General features: G+C 37.0%; 1 protein-coding gene across 5 annotated transcripts in view; it reads left to right on the top strand.

Moving 5' to 3' along the window:
• The window catches only part of ZRANB3 (zinc finger RANBP2-type containing 3), a 304410-nt gene that overhangs the window by 211838 nt on the left and 78139 nt on the right, over positions 1-14433 (top strand). For all 5 annotated transcript variants that reach the window (XM_045479592.1, XM_045479595.1, XM_045479591.1 and 2 more), the window contains 2 exons: positions 5779-5950; positions 7767-7883. In XM_045479592.1, coding sequence (XP_045335548.1) covers positions 5779-5950; positions 7767-7883 — 289 coding nt within the window. The remainder of the gene's footprint in view (positions 1-5778; positions 5951-7766; positions 7884-14433) is intronic.

The raw sequence follows: 14433 nt of genomic DNA, 5'->3' as shown, positions 1-14433 counted from the left end.
CTTATGAATAAGCATAGATAGATAGATTGCTGTCAATCATGTCACTTAATGTGTAAAGCATAGTTCAACAGATAAAAAGAATGCATTTTTGCTATTATTGTTTTGATCATACTGTTGTTAGAGAATTAAGAATAAGAAAAATAAAAGTTTTTATTTTATCTTCACTTATTCATTCCCTAACACTCTTCCCTTCTTTATATAGATCTGATTTTCGGACCTTTATCATTTTCCTTCTCTCTGAAGAACTTCTTTTAGTATTTCTTGCAAAGCCAGTCTTCTAGCAACAAATTTTATTAATTTTTGTTTGGCAAAGTCTTCATTTCTCCTTGACTTTTCAAAAATAATTTCATAGAATACAGAATTCTAGGTTGGTGAATTTTTTCTTTCACCACTTGAAATATTTCTCTTCGCTCTCTTGTTGTGTTAAAGAGGTGAAGTTGTATGTAATTCTTACTTTTGCTCCTATATAGGCACTATGTTTTTTCCTAAAATTTTGACTTTCTCTCAAGATTTTATCTTTGATCTTCTGAACTTTGAATATGATGTGCGTAGGTACAGTGTTTGGGGTATTTATCCTGCTAGGTGTTCCTTGAACTTTCTGGTTCAGTGTTTTGGTGTCTTGACATTAAATAGAATAGTTCTGTCATTATTATTTCAAATATTTCTTCTCTTACATTCTCTCTTTCTTCTTCTTCTGGTGTTCCCATTATTTGTATGTTACACTTTTTATAGTTTTTCCCATAGTTTTTGGATGCTGTATTATGTTGCTTTCAGTCTTTTTAAAATTTATTTATTTTGAGAGAGAGAGAGAGAGAGAGAGAGAGCAGGGGAGGAGTAGAGAGAGAGAGAGAGAGAGAGTATCAAGCAGGCACTGTGCTGTCAGCATGGAGCCCGACACGGGGCTCAATCTCATGAACTGTGAGATTATGACCTGAGCTGAAATCAGGACTCAGTCACTTGACCAACTGAACCACCCCAGTGCTCCAAGTCTTTTTTCCTTAAGCTTTTCAGTTTGGGGATTTTCTATTATATCCTGAAGCTTAGAGAGTCTCTTCTCAGCCATGTCCAGTCTATTAATGGGACCATTAAAGGCATTCTTCATACTGCACATGAACAGGAGAGGGGCAGAGAGAGAGGGAGACACAGAATCCGAAGCAGGCTCCAGGCTCCGAGCTGTCAGCACAGAGCCCAACGCGGGGCTCAAACTCACGGACCATGAGATCATGACCTGAGCTGAAGTCAAAAGCTCAACTGACTGAGCCACCCAGGTGCCCCTGCATTTCATTTTTATTCTTTCTTAGCATTTCCTTATCTCTGCATATATTATCCATTTATTCTTGCTTGTTTACCTTTCCCATTAATAGCCTTATCATATTTATCATATTTTTAAGAAAATTACAGCATTCCTGACATATATAACTCTGATTCTGATGCTTGCTCCGTCTCTTCAGACTGTTTTTTTACCTTTCAATATGCCTTATAATAGTTTTTTTTATTGAAAGGTGGACATGGTTAACCAAGTGAAAAGAACTTTAGTAAGTGACTTCTGGTAATGTAGTGGTATAAGTTGTGGAGGGAGGGGAAGCTTTCTATAGTCCATAGGTCTCAATCTTTTGTTGAACTCATATGCCTAGACTGTGAAATAAACCAGTGCTTCTCAGTCGCTTTTCCCCACTTAGGCAAGAAAGTATGGCTACAGGAGAATGGAGGTGGCTATTTCTCTTCTAGAGCAGTAGGCTCTGATAAAATCCTAACAGATTATTCTCTGGTAAAATACTGTTTCTTGAATACAGGCTTCATTGGTTGAGCACCCAATTTTGGCTTAGGTTATGATCTCACAGTTCATGCATTCGAGCCCCACATGTGGCTTTGTACTGTTAGGGCAGAGTCTGCTTGGTATTCTCTCCATCTCTCTCTGCCCCTCTCCGCTCGCTTTCTCTCTCTCTCTCTCTCTCTCTCTCTCTCTCTCTCTCTCTCAAAAATAAACATTTAAAAAAAATTTTTTTTAATGGCAAAGGGTTTGCATAGACATTTCTCCACAAAAGACCTGCAAATGGCCAAAAGCACATGAAAAAAAAAAATGGCATCATTAATCGTCAGAAAATGCAAATCAAAACCTCAGTGAGCTACCATTTCATTCCCACTAGGATGGCTGGAATCAAAAAGTCAAATGACCATTTTGTTAGGGTTGCCTGGGTGTTTCTGTTGATTGAGGGTCCAACTTTGGCTCAGGTCATGATCTCATGGTTCATGAGTTCAAACCCTGTGTCAGGCTCTGTGCTGACAGCTCAGAGCCTGGAGCCTGCTTCAGATTCTGTGTCTCCTTCTCTGTCTGCTGCTCCCTCACTTGTGCTCTCTCTCTCTGTCTCTCTCTCTCTGTCTCTCTCTCTCTCTCTCTCAAAAATAAACATTAAAAAAAAAGTCAGATTACAAGTATTGGTAAGGTTTTGGAAAAATTGGATCCCTTGAACACTGTTAGTGGTAATGTAATCTGATATAGCTGCTTTGGAAAACTATCTGGCGCTTTCTCAAATGGTTAAATGTAGTACCATATGACTCAGCTTTTCAACACCTAGGTATATACCCAAGAGTAATGAAAAATATACGTCCAAACAAATACTTGTACGTGAATGCTTTCAGGAACATTATTTATAAAAGCCAAAAGTTGGAAACAACCGAAATGTCTGTCAACAGATAAATGGGATGGTATATCCATATAATGGAATATTATTTAGCCCTAAAAAATGAATATATGCTACAGCATGGGTGAACCTTGAAAACATTACAAAATTAGTAAAGTGAGGGGTACAGTCACAAGAGACTATACACTATTAATTCTCTGTCTATGAAAGTTTAGGGAAATCCTTTGAGATAGAAAATGGATTAACGGTTGCTTAGGTTTTGGGGGCAGGACAGTGGTTAAGGGATTGATAGCTAAAGATTATGGGGTTCCTTCTTGAGATGTTGAAAACGTTCTAACATTTACTGTGGTGATGGTTGGTCATAACTGAGAGGACATGAGAAATCATTGAATTGTGTACTTTAAGTGGGTGAATTATATGGCATTATGAATTACATCTCAGTAAAGCTGCTTCAAGAAAAGAACAGGCTATTCTAAAAGTATATGTAAAGAGGTTAGAGTGGGAGAGAGCCAAAGCATAAGAGACTGTTAAAAACTGAGAACAAACTGAGGGTTGATGGGGGGTGGGAGGGAGGAGAGGGTGGGTGATGGGTATTGAGGAGGGCACCTTTTGGGATGAGCACTGGGTGTTGTATGGAAACCAATTTGACAATAAATTTCATATATTAAAAAAATAAATAAATAAATAAATAAAATAAAATAAAAGTATATGTATTTACCATCAAATTTAGCAGGAAGAGACCAGACATTTATAGGTGACATATCTTTTAGCCTCCCGTCCCCATCTCATTTCCCCTTTATACCCCAAACTTGAGGCAGGGTGTTCTGCAGCATGTGGCCTGCCAACACTCTAAAGAGGGCCACCTCTAGCAGTCTGACTCCAGCCTAAAGAGAAAGGGTGTTGGGAGAAAGGATTTCTCTAAACCACAGCTCATACCAGGCACAGGGCTTGCAATCAATCAGTGATAAAGCACCCCAGAGGCAACTGGCTATAAAAGCTTCTCTCCATAGTGCATCCTTTCCTGGAGGAGTGAGGAAACCTTTGCCTGTTATGATACAGTTCCATCTGAAATTAGATTGCTCTGACTTCTAAATAGACTTGCCCTTTCAGAGCACAAATATTGGTGCTCTGGATGAGGCAAGTGAGGCCCATGTGGTTGGCCTGTGTGAAGACATCTGTGTGCTGTCCCTGCCATTGTGGAACACTTGTGCCAGAAGACCTCCACCTAGCATGTTGTATACCTGCACACTGTATTGCATAGATGGAGAGTGTGCAGAATTCATTTTAATTGTAAACATTTCATTCTCAAAAAACAAAAGATTCAACCTGTTTTTCCTATCATTGGTAGTTCTGAACATTGGATATATATATATCTGAACATTGGATATAGATATATAGGTATATTTTATTTTAATTATTATTTTAATAATTAAAATATTAATTTAAATTATTTTTAAAAATTTAAAAATATTTTAATAATTAAATATATATATGTGTATATATATACATATATTTTTTTTACCAGGAGGTCAAAATGTACCTAATTATATGATTGTGAATGGAAAAAATGGTGACATAATTGGGTATTGGCAAGTTATTCTTCCAATTTCATTAGTATATAAATTTTTAATATAAATTTGGGGGACATAAGACATTAAAGGAAGTCAACTTCAATAATATAATTTATAGCAATTATAAATAAATCTAGTAAAGCTTTTTTTTTCTTCTTTTACAATGCCAGTACTTAGTTTTTCTTTTAAATAACAAGTGAATTTGAGGGGTTTCTGGGTTGCTTAGTTGATTAAGCCTCCAACTCTTGATTTTGATTCAGGTCATGATTTCACAGGTCATTAGATCAAGGGAGCCTGCTTAAGATTCTCCATCTCCCTCTCCCTCTGCCCTTCCCCTGCCTCAAAATAAAAATTAAAAAATAATAAACAAGAAGTGAATTTCCTATTGATCACAACCAAATAATATCTCTCATTTTATCATACAGTAGTTGCATCCATTCACTCTACTTTTCTAGTTGATTCTACATGCAAATGCATGTTTTTAATGTTGTCTATACTAATCTTGTATGTTTGTTATCAAAATACATTTAATTAAAAAAATAAAGTTAACAAGTTTCAAGTTTCTCAAATTGACACTGTTGTCCTAAAATACCACCACAATGCCATTAAAATGAATAATCATTTAAATATTAATGTCAGTAATCATGATACAACCTAACAAGAGTTTTCCTGTTGTTAATTATTCTCTACCAGCTATCTTCAATAGTATGGGCCCTAGAAGATGATTGGGAATTTTGTGGGTAGTTTTTAGGTTGTCATGATAGGGGGATATTATTAGGCCAGCTCTCTTGATCCCTAGGTTCAGTAGATCCAGTAGATTCCAACTCTTTTCTTTACATCCTCAATGCTTGGTTCTTCTAACTTCTGATCTTCTCAAAGGTCTAGAGGATGTGTTCACTTTTGCAAGCACTTTAAGTTGTGGTTTCTTTGCTTTTGTCAAATTAGCTACCATTGGTCTGTCAGCATTGACTTACAAATATATGTTGAGATTTTTTTTATCCTATGATTTTTTCTCTCCCCTCCTCTCTTCATAGTGGGTTTGTGTCTTTTTTTTTTTTTTTTTTAATTTCCTTTACTGTCTGTCCAGTGGTTTCAAAGGAAGAAGAGATCACCAAGTGATGAATCTGTTATGCTTAACAGCAGAGTGGGAGATACCTTCTCTTAAAGATTATGGCAGTGTTCTAGGTGGTTTGATTGTTATGTAGACTAGCTGGAACACTGGCAAGTAGTGCCTACATGGGGCTAGATCTATTTGGCACACTGCCATTTGTGAGCCCACCCAAAATGCCAGTGGTAGTTAAAGTTATCAGTTCATTCTAGTCTTGCATTAACTCAGCATAAGCAGTATGTTAGACAATTAACATTTTCTGTGGCTGAGAGTAATATGTAATCTTACTCATTACTATTTCTCAAGCTGAGCTTTTAGAAACTAATTTGCATTCAGAAATAACAGTAAAAACAGTGTCATGGCTCCTTATCATTAAAAGGAAAAAAAAAAACCTGGAAAAATTGTTTTCATGCTCTAATAGTCAGCTTTGCAACATAATTTTTCTGCATGTTAACAGATTTTTTGGTAAAAGGCCTCAGTGGGATTGTAGAGGGGCATCAAATCTGAATGAACTTCATCATCTACTAAGTGACATAATGATTCGAAGATTGAAGACTGATGTTTTAACCCAGCTGCCCCCTAAAGTCAGGCAGCGGATTCCCTTTGATCTTCCATCAGCAGCTGCCAAGGTAAGAACATGTGTTTGATTGGAAGTCTTTTTTCTTTTTTAATTTTTTTTTAAAGTTTATTTATTTTGAGAGAGAGAGAGAGTGTGTGTGTGTGAGCAGGGGAGGGGCAGAGAGAGAGGGAAAGAGAGAGAATCCCAAGCAGGTTCTGCACTGTCAGTGCAGAGCCTGATGCGGGTCTTGAACTCATGATCCATGAGATCATGACCTGAGCTGAAACCTAAGAGTCGGACACTTAACCAACTGACCAACTCAAGTGCCCCAATTGGAAGTCTTACTTTAAGTCATTTTAAATTATACTATGAAAGATTGTGCATATTTATATTTCATAGAAGGAAAAGTCTGCTTTCTTAAAATAGGTTTAATTAATAGAACATATGAACTGACTTTGTATCATTTTAAGACAAGAACAGGAAGTAATTAACTTCAGTCATCAATGTGAAAAGATTCAGTATCCTACTGATTGAAAAAAATTTCTGCTCACTATAGAAAAAAAGCACTTCAATTGCAACAAAAATTTAGTATTAAGAATTCTAAGGATCTGTAGGGTGTGAAGCCCAATAATTAGGAAGGGAGTTGTGTTTCTTGCTCTAGGATTTTTTTCAAGTTTGAGCTATCTTCTAGAGTAAATTGGAGGTAGGCTTCTTGAGATCTTAAAACTGTGATCATGATGGAAGATGTGAAGGTCCTTAGAAATCCTGACCTACATTTACTTTTAGGGAGTGCAATGCTTATATATTATCTGAAATTGCTTTAAATCTGGACAAGACTTTGTCGACAAAGACTATTCATTACGTTGTTTTATCTTGAAAGCTTAAGGTAGACATTTTGTAAACACTGAGCAATATGTTATTGGTAAAATAAAATGATCTGATTTTCTTTACCCATTATGTTAGCATTAGAAAGAAAAACAGGGGTACCTGCTTGACTCAGTCAGTTAGGCATCACACTCTTGATTTTAGCTCAGGTAATGATCTCACGGTTCATGGGATACAGTCATGTATTGGGCTGTATGCTGTCAACATGGAGCCTGCTAGGGATTCTGTCTCTCTCCCTCTCTCTGCCCCTCCCCTCCTCACACGCACACACTCTCTCTCTCTCTCTCAAAATAAATAAATAGACATTAAAAAAAAGAAAGAAAAATAAGAGTCAATATGTGACTATGTTACATTTTTATTTTGCTAATATTCCTCAAGTCTTTATGCTTACTTAAATGAAATCCGATTTCTTTATCAAAATACCTGCTGCTGTATATTTTCACTATTTTCCTTTCTTATGTATGCAGACTTTTATTTTTACTTTACAAAATGTTTTTCCATATGGGGAAGCTCCCATTGTTTGATTTACGGTATTAGCAAAGGGCTTGGCTTTCACCCACAGCTTTTCATTGGTTTTTATCATTGGTGTAAACATGTGACTGACCTGTCTCCATATTGATGTTTTAAAAAAAGGTTTTTTTTTTAACGTTTATTTATTTTTGAGAGACAGAGCACGAGCAGGGGAGGGACAGAGAGAGGGAGACACAGAATCTGAAGCAGGCTCCAGGCTGTGAGCTGTCAACACAGAGCCCAACACGGTGGGCTCCAACCCACAAACCATGAGATCATGATCTGAGCCGAAGTTGGACACTCAACCGACTGAGCCACCCAGGCGCCCCATATTGATGTTTTTAAATGAACACATTGGTATCTTTGAGACTTTCTTTTTATATCTTTCCAAAGAAAAAAGAAAAAAGAGTAGGACATAATTCATTATTGCATTAGTTGCTTTTCTGTTCTTTATGTTGTATTTCTAAACATTATTATTTTCTCCCACACAGGAATTGAATACCAGTTTTGAGGAGTGGGAAAAATTAATGAGAGCTCCAAATTCAGGTGCCACCGAGACTGTCATGGGGTTGATTACTTGCATATTTAAACAAACTGCTATTGCCAAGGTACTCATTGCTGGGACATCATATATTTGTCTTGATACAAATTATTTAATGTATTTTAATGCTTATATTTCAACAGCTTATTTGCATACTACAGCATGTCTTTGCCATTTAATTTTTTAACTCTCTTTTATGGAAAAATTCAGACATATTCAACATAAACAATGGTATAATAAACACCGTTATATTGGTCCATATACTGATCCTTTCCAATATATGGGTACACTTTGATGAGGGAGTATAATACGCTTTATACTTTTTCATTTAAAGGACATAAATATATTCATCTTTGTCATCAGATTTTTCTGTGGCTTTTGCTACATAAGTGCTACAAATAATGTTTTTTTTATTTAAGTCAATCATTTTTAATTGGTATTATGTTTCTTGTTCCCTACAGAGATAGATGTGCTCATATTCTATTTGTCTAAAAGTGCAAATTAGAGGTGTTAGAGTTTTAAATCTCAGTATGAATATAAAGTAGATTCATCACACATTGTTGTTTTTACTAGCATGGATAACTTAGACATGCTAATGAGTGTCATTCCTTTCCAATTCTGAGATTTTTTTATAAGATAATTTTTTAAGTAAGGTATATTAAGGTATAATTTACATTCAGTGAAATTCATCCTTTTAAAATGTATAGCCTGATGAGACTTGTCCAATACATAGAGTCAATCACCAGCACCATCAAGATAAAGAATATTTCCATTACCACAAAAAGTTCTTTCATGCACCTTTGTAGTCCTTTGCCTCACACCCGCCCTCTGCACCTCAGCATTCACACATCTGCTTTCTATCACTGTAGGTTTGTGTTTTCCTGAATGTTACAAAAATAGAATCATATAGTATATAGTCTTGTGTCTGGCTTCTTTCACTTAGCATAAAGCTTCTGAATACTGATCCATGTTTTTGCCTATGTCATTTCGTTTTTTCCATTTTTATTTCTGAATAATATTCTAGTGTATGGATTTATTCCTTCACCAGCTAATGACCATTTGGTGTGTCTTATGAGTTTGGGCCACTGTGAGTAAAATTGCTGTGATCATTCATGTACAGATCTTTATATGGACAGATTTTCATTTCCCTTGAGTAAATAACCAGGAATAGAACTGTTGGGTCATATGGAAGACACAGGTTAAATTTTATAAAAAGACTGATGAGTTTTACAAATAGTTTGTTAAGTATATACAATTTTGATTGGGATTATTTTGAATTATAAATTCATTTGGAAGAACTGACTTCATAATACTACTGAATTTCCTGATCTATGGAAAGAGTGTCTTCTTTAATTTTTCCTAGCCTTGTTTTCTAGTCTCAGTGAATACATTTTGCTAGATTTATTCTAGTGATTTCACGTCTTTTTAGGCACTTGTAAATAGTATTTTTAAATTTAAATTTCTACTTTTTATTGCTAAATGCAGAATTATTGTCTCTTTTTATTTATTGAACTTTTGTCCTTTGATTTTGCTGAGCTCACTTATTAATGCTTATGGATTTTTGGTAAATTCTGTGGGATTTTCTGTATAGAACATCATTTTGTCTGCACATAAAGACATGGGTGTAATCTTTTATTTTTCTTGACTATTACATTGAAGGAATGCAAATATAGTTTTGAGTAGAAGCAATACGATTGAACAACTTTGCCTTGCTGTCATCCATAGGGGGAAAGCATTCAGCCTTTCACCATTAATTATGATGTTATCTTTAAGTTTTTCATAGATATGCTTTCTTAGGTTCAGAAAACTTTCTTCTTTTATTGAGTTTGTTGAGAGGAAAGATGAAACATGAAAATTTATTACCTGACAGAGCAAGGTTAGCATGAGGGTAGTTACCATAAAAGTGGATAAAAAGAAAATGGCTAAAATTTTAAGAAAATTATAAAGACTCGGCATGGGCTATCCTGACTATTCAGAATAAGGGTGTCTTGACACAGCAAGTCCACACTCACTCAGAAGCTTTATTTCCATTGGCCTCTACCAGGTGCTGACTAGAAGATCATAGAGCACCCCCATTAGTGGACTACTAAGTCCAGTACCTACTTCCAGAACCTTATATTAAGCAAAATTGCTTCTGGGTGCTGGTTCGTAACAAAAGCTATTTACCCATGCAGGCTAGGCAGAAAACCCTATCGAAATCAGGAACTTGCACTGTTATGAGACAGAGATCCATTATAGCTGGGGGAGAGGCAGAAACTCCAGGGAAGTCCCACCTGTAAGGCTCAGCTGGATCAAGGGGCCTGCCTTACATTGAGTTGGTACTAGGAGACTTAAGAGGTCCCCTGCCCCCTACCAGGAACTTAACACTGAGAAACCATGAAGATCAGTCTGTCAAAGGAGAGAGACATGAGTCTTCAGTGCAGGCATGTAGGGACAACTGGAGTATGCAGCTGGAATACCTAAAAAAAAAAAAACAAAACAAAAAACCTTGGCACATACTAGCACAAGGTAGAAGCATCCTATTGCTGGGGGAGTTCAAAGTTTGTTGTGTATTGAAGGCAAATGTAACAAAAAAAGAACCTAAATATAAGGGAACCTAAATAAAACTCATTACTGACGAGATTGTCTCACTCCTTCCCACACTATCATCCTGACCACCCCCCCTCAAAAAAAAAAAAAAAGCATGCCCATTTCTGGGTATAAGTATCAATTATCTCAGACTGTTCTATTCTTCTACATATAAGTTCTCACACATAATAGAAATTATGAAATAAACAAAAGTAATTTTTTAAAAAAATAATCCATTCTCAAGAGATAAAGCAAATAATAAAGTCAAATTGATAAATGACTTAGACTGTAGAACTATTAGACAATGTCTTGTAGAAAGCTACGAATAATATGTTAAATGATCTAGTGGCAAAGGTAAACAGTATACATGAAAAGGTGGAGAATTTCAGAATAAATATGAATATTTTATATATTTTTAGTTTTTTTGAGAAAGAGACAGCATGCATGTGTGAGCAGGGGAGGCGAGAGAAAATCTTAAGCCATCTCCATGCTCAGCACGGAGCCCCATGTTGGGCTCAATCTCATGACCATAAGATTATGACCTGAGCCAAGATCAAGAGTTGGACCCTCAACCAACTGAGTCCCCAGGTGCCACAGCAATATGAACAATTTAACAACAGTAAAATGGAAGTGCTAGAAATAAAAAACAGAATTGAAGAAAAAGAAAAGTTTTTCAGTTTATAAACCAATACAGGAGATAAAATATAATCATAAAAAAATCTTAAATGTCCTGGATGTTTATCCTAGAGCAATGAAAACTTTGGTTTACACAGACCCCTTTATGAGTCCAAATGTCCTTCAAACAAATTGTAGTATATCCATACAATGGAATACTCAGTTAAAAGGAATTGAACTATTGGGGTGCCTGGGTCACTGAGTCAGTTAAGTGTCCGACCCTTGATTTTGGCTCAGGTCATGATCTCAAGATTTGTGAGTTCGAGCCCTGCATCAGCCTCTGCACTGATGGTGTGGAGCCTGCTTGGGATTCTCTCTCTCTCCTTCTCTCTCTGCCCCTCCCCTGCTATCTCTCATTCTCTCTCTCTCAAAAATAAATAAACTTAAAAAAAAAAAAGAAGGAATGAACTATTGATAAACACAACAAACTGGATGAATCCAGAGGTCTCATACTGATGGAAAGAAGCCAGTCTCAAAAGTTTACATATGTGACACCATTTTTTATAACATTTTCAAAACAATGGAATTATGATTGTAGAAAGTGTTATTATACCAATGCCATTTTCCTGGTCCTATGGTACTATGATTATATAAGAAATTATCATTAGGGAAGCTAGATTAAGGTTACACAGAAACTATTATTTTTTTTTGCAACCTCTGGTGTGTCTAAAATTATTTCAAGATAAAATGTTTTAAAATGTACATATAATGGACACAATAATCTAATGACAAAAAAGAAATCTAAATTAATCCAAAAAAAGGCAGAAAAGAAAGGAAAAAGAACAACTGGCTCAATCAGAACATAACTAATAAGATGTTGGGGTTTAATCTAGTTTTATCAATAATTACATAGAATGTAAATGATCTAAACCCACCAAGTTAAATGGTAGGAAGTGTCACATCGCATAAATCATGATATCTGCAAAAAAGTTATTTTTGTGTATGAAGGCTAAACGTTAAAAATAAATGGATGAAAAAAGTTATATCATGCAAACATAATCAAAGGAAAGCTGATGTGTAAATACTGTAATATCAGATAATAGAGACTTCAGAACAAAGATTATGTCCAGGATTAAAGAAGAAATTGATAGGTCACTAAGTTGACAACATAGGTTGTTCCTGAATTTGCTACTCCTCACAAGAACAATAACAAGTATTCAGGAAGAAGATACCCCTAAGAGAATCTTAGCACACAGGGGTAAGGCTGAAACATCCCTTCCCTCCCCCCTCTCCCCCACACCCTAAAGACCAAGACAGACCACATTATAAGGGTAAGAGAAGTGGCTACATGTTGACTGCATAGCCGTACCCCGAAGTCAGTGCAGCACAATTCGAGGATATTCCCCCTGAGCCTCTGGCTCCTCCAGCAGAAAAAGAAAATCCATGGCAAAAACCAGCACCAGCAGCACCACCCTACCCCCCACCCCAGTATTATGGGTTGCCCTGCCAGAGCCATTACTTTGATCTTTATCCATGGGGATTGCAGGGAAGCTTGTGAGGCTCAATCAGTGGGAATTTGACAGTGACGGAGAAGCAGGGAGGAGCTTGCAATAACCAGCAACTAAACCTTGGCACAATACCTGCAACATCATTGTTATTATCCCAACGGGTGACTTTGCTCATGTGCAGAACCACATCAGTGACACACTCTGACCAACGAGCACAGCAGGGTGCATATCTGCTTAATTCATATCATATGAGGATTTTCACCCACCGTAGAGGCCAGTTTGCCCATGCCCAGGTAGCGAGGTTAGTCATAGCCCCACCTGCTACAGAGAATGTCTCCTGGCTACATTTGATCAGAGGGGCTAGTGAAAACATCCGGAAGTTGTGCAGCATAGTAACACTCAAGCCAAGGGGCAAGTGGGCCAAGCTGATTGCCCCCAGAGCAAAGCCAGTTCCAGGAATGAGGATTCCTGTGCTAAGCACAGGCCTTAATTCATATCCAAGGCTGACAGTAGCTCCCAAACAGAGAGCCTATTCGGGAAATTGAGAGTAACCTAGAGCAGTCCTCTTTCCAGCTGAGGCAAGGGTGAGACATAACTGTACCTACCCACTCTGATTCCTGGCCTCATCTGACCAGAGGGGCTAGTGAGAATACCTGAAAGCTATGTAGCCCAGAAGCACCTGAGCCAGTAGAAGGGCAGGCAGAGTTGATAGTTTGCAGAGCAAAGCCAGACACCTGTTCAGCTAGGGAATTTGGGGTACAGGTCAGCTTGAGTTTAAGACAACAAAGAGCTTTACTAGCATCGTAGCTGCTTCTCCCACTGCACTCGGGCAGGGAAACAATTTATGGCCCCACTCATTAGTGAATACAGCCTCCAGTCTACCCGATCAGAAAACCTTACCAGAGCATATGGTATCTGCATAGCCCATCTAACAGCCCATGCATAGTGACTTTTGAACAGAGAATATGGCCTATGGCTTCCCTCATCTGTACAGCAAAACTGGTGGCTTCACCTGGCCAGTATATAGTCTTGCCTGATTTGGGTCCCCAAACCATGAGCCTTACAGTCTCTGGGTCCTGTCTTGCTGCCCTGCCAGGGCAGGGAATCGAATTCATTACTCCATCTATAACCAAACATAGCACCCAGACCTGATCATCTAGTAAGCCTGACCAGAAAATCCAGGCAAATGTGGAGCCCATTCTCCAGCCTCACTTGGGTACAGAACCAAGCCAGCAGTCCTATCCAACCCTTCTCAGCCAGTAGCATATCTCCTTAGCCTCAGCCTCAGAGCTCAAACAGTTGCCTTGCCACATTCATTTATAATAAAATCTCTCAGCAAACAAGGAATAGAAAAGGACTTTATCATCTGAATAAAAGGCATTTGTGAAAAACTTACAATTAACATCATACTTCATGCTCAAAGACAGAATGCTATTCCCTTAAAATCTAGAACATTACAAGAGAATCTGTTCTCACCACTTCTGTCCAACATTGTTTGGTTTAACATTGTTCTTATAACTGTGTAATAAGGCTAGAAAAACAAATAAAAGGTACACAGATTGAAAAGGAAGAAGTATGCAGACAACATGATTGTCTGCATGGAAAATCCAAGAACACTTGAAGCCACTAGAACTGAGTGAATTTATCAAGGTTGCAGGATTCATGTTCAAATACAAAAATCATTTGTAGTGTTATATACTAGCAATAAAAAATTGCAAGTTCAAATTTAAAAAATACAATTTGCAATAACATCAATGAACATGACCTACTTTGAGATAAATTCAACAAAATATAACTGAAAACTACAAAACATGGTCTAGAGAATACAAAGCAAGCTTAAATAAATGGCAAGGTAGATCATGTTCATGAATTAGAGGATTCAATATTGTTAAGATCCCGTTTCTCTGTAAATTAACTTATATTTTC

This window comes from Leopardus geoffroyi, chromosome C1 (assembly GCF_018350155.1).
Source record: "Leopardus geoffroyi isolate Oge1 chromosome C1, O.geoffroyi_Oge1_pat1.0, whole genome shotgun sequence".
In the NCBI taxonomy this organism is placed as follows: Eukaryota; Metazoa; Chordata; class Mammalia; order Carnivora; family Felidae; genus Leopardus; species Leopardus geoffroyi.
The sequence above is the reverse complement of the archived record's forward strand: the minus strand, read 5'-3'. Positions and strand labels throughout refer to the sequence as shown.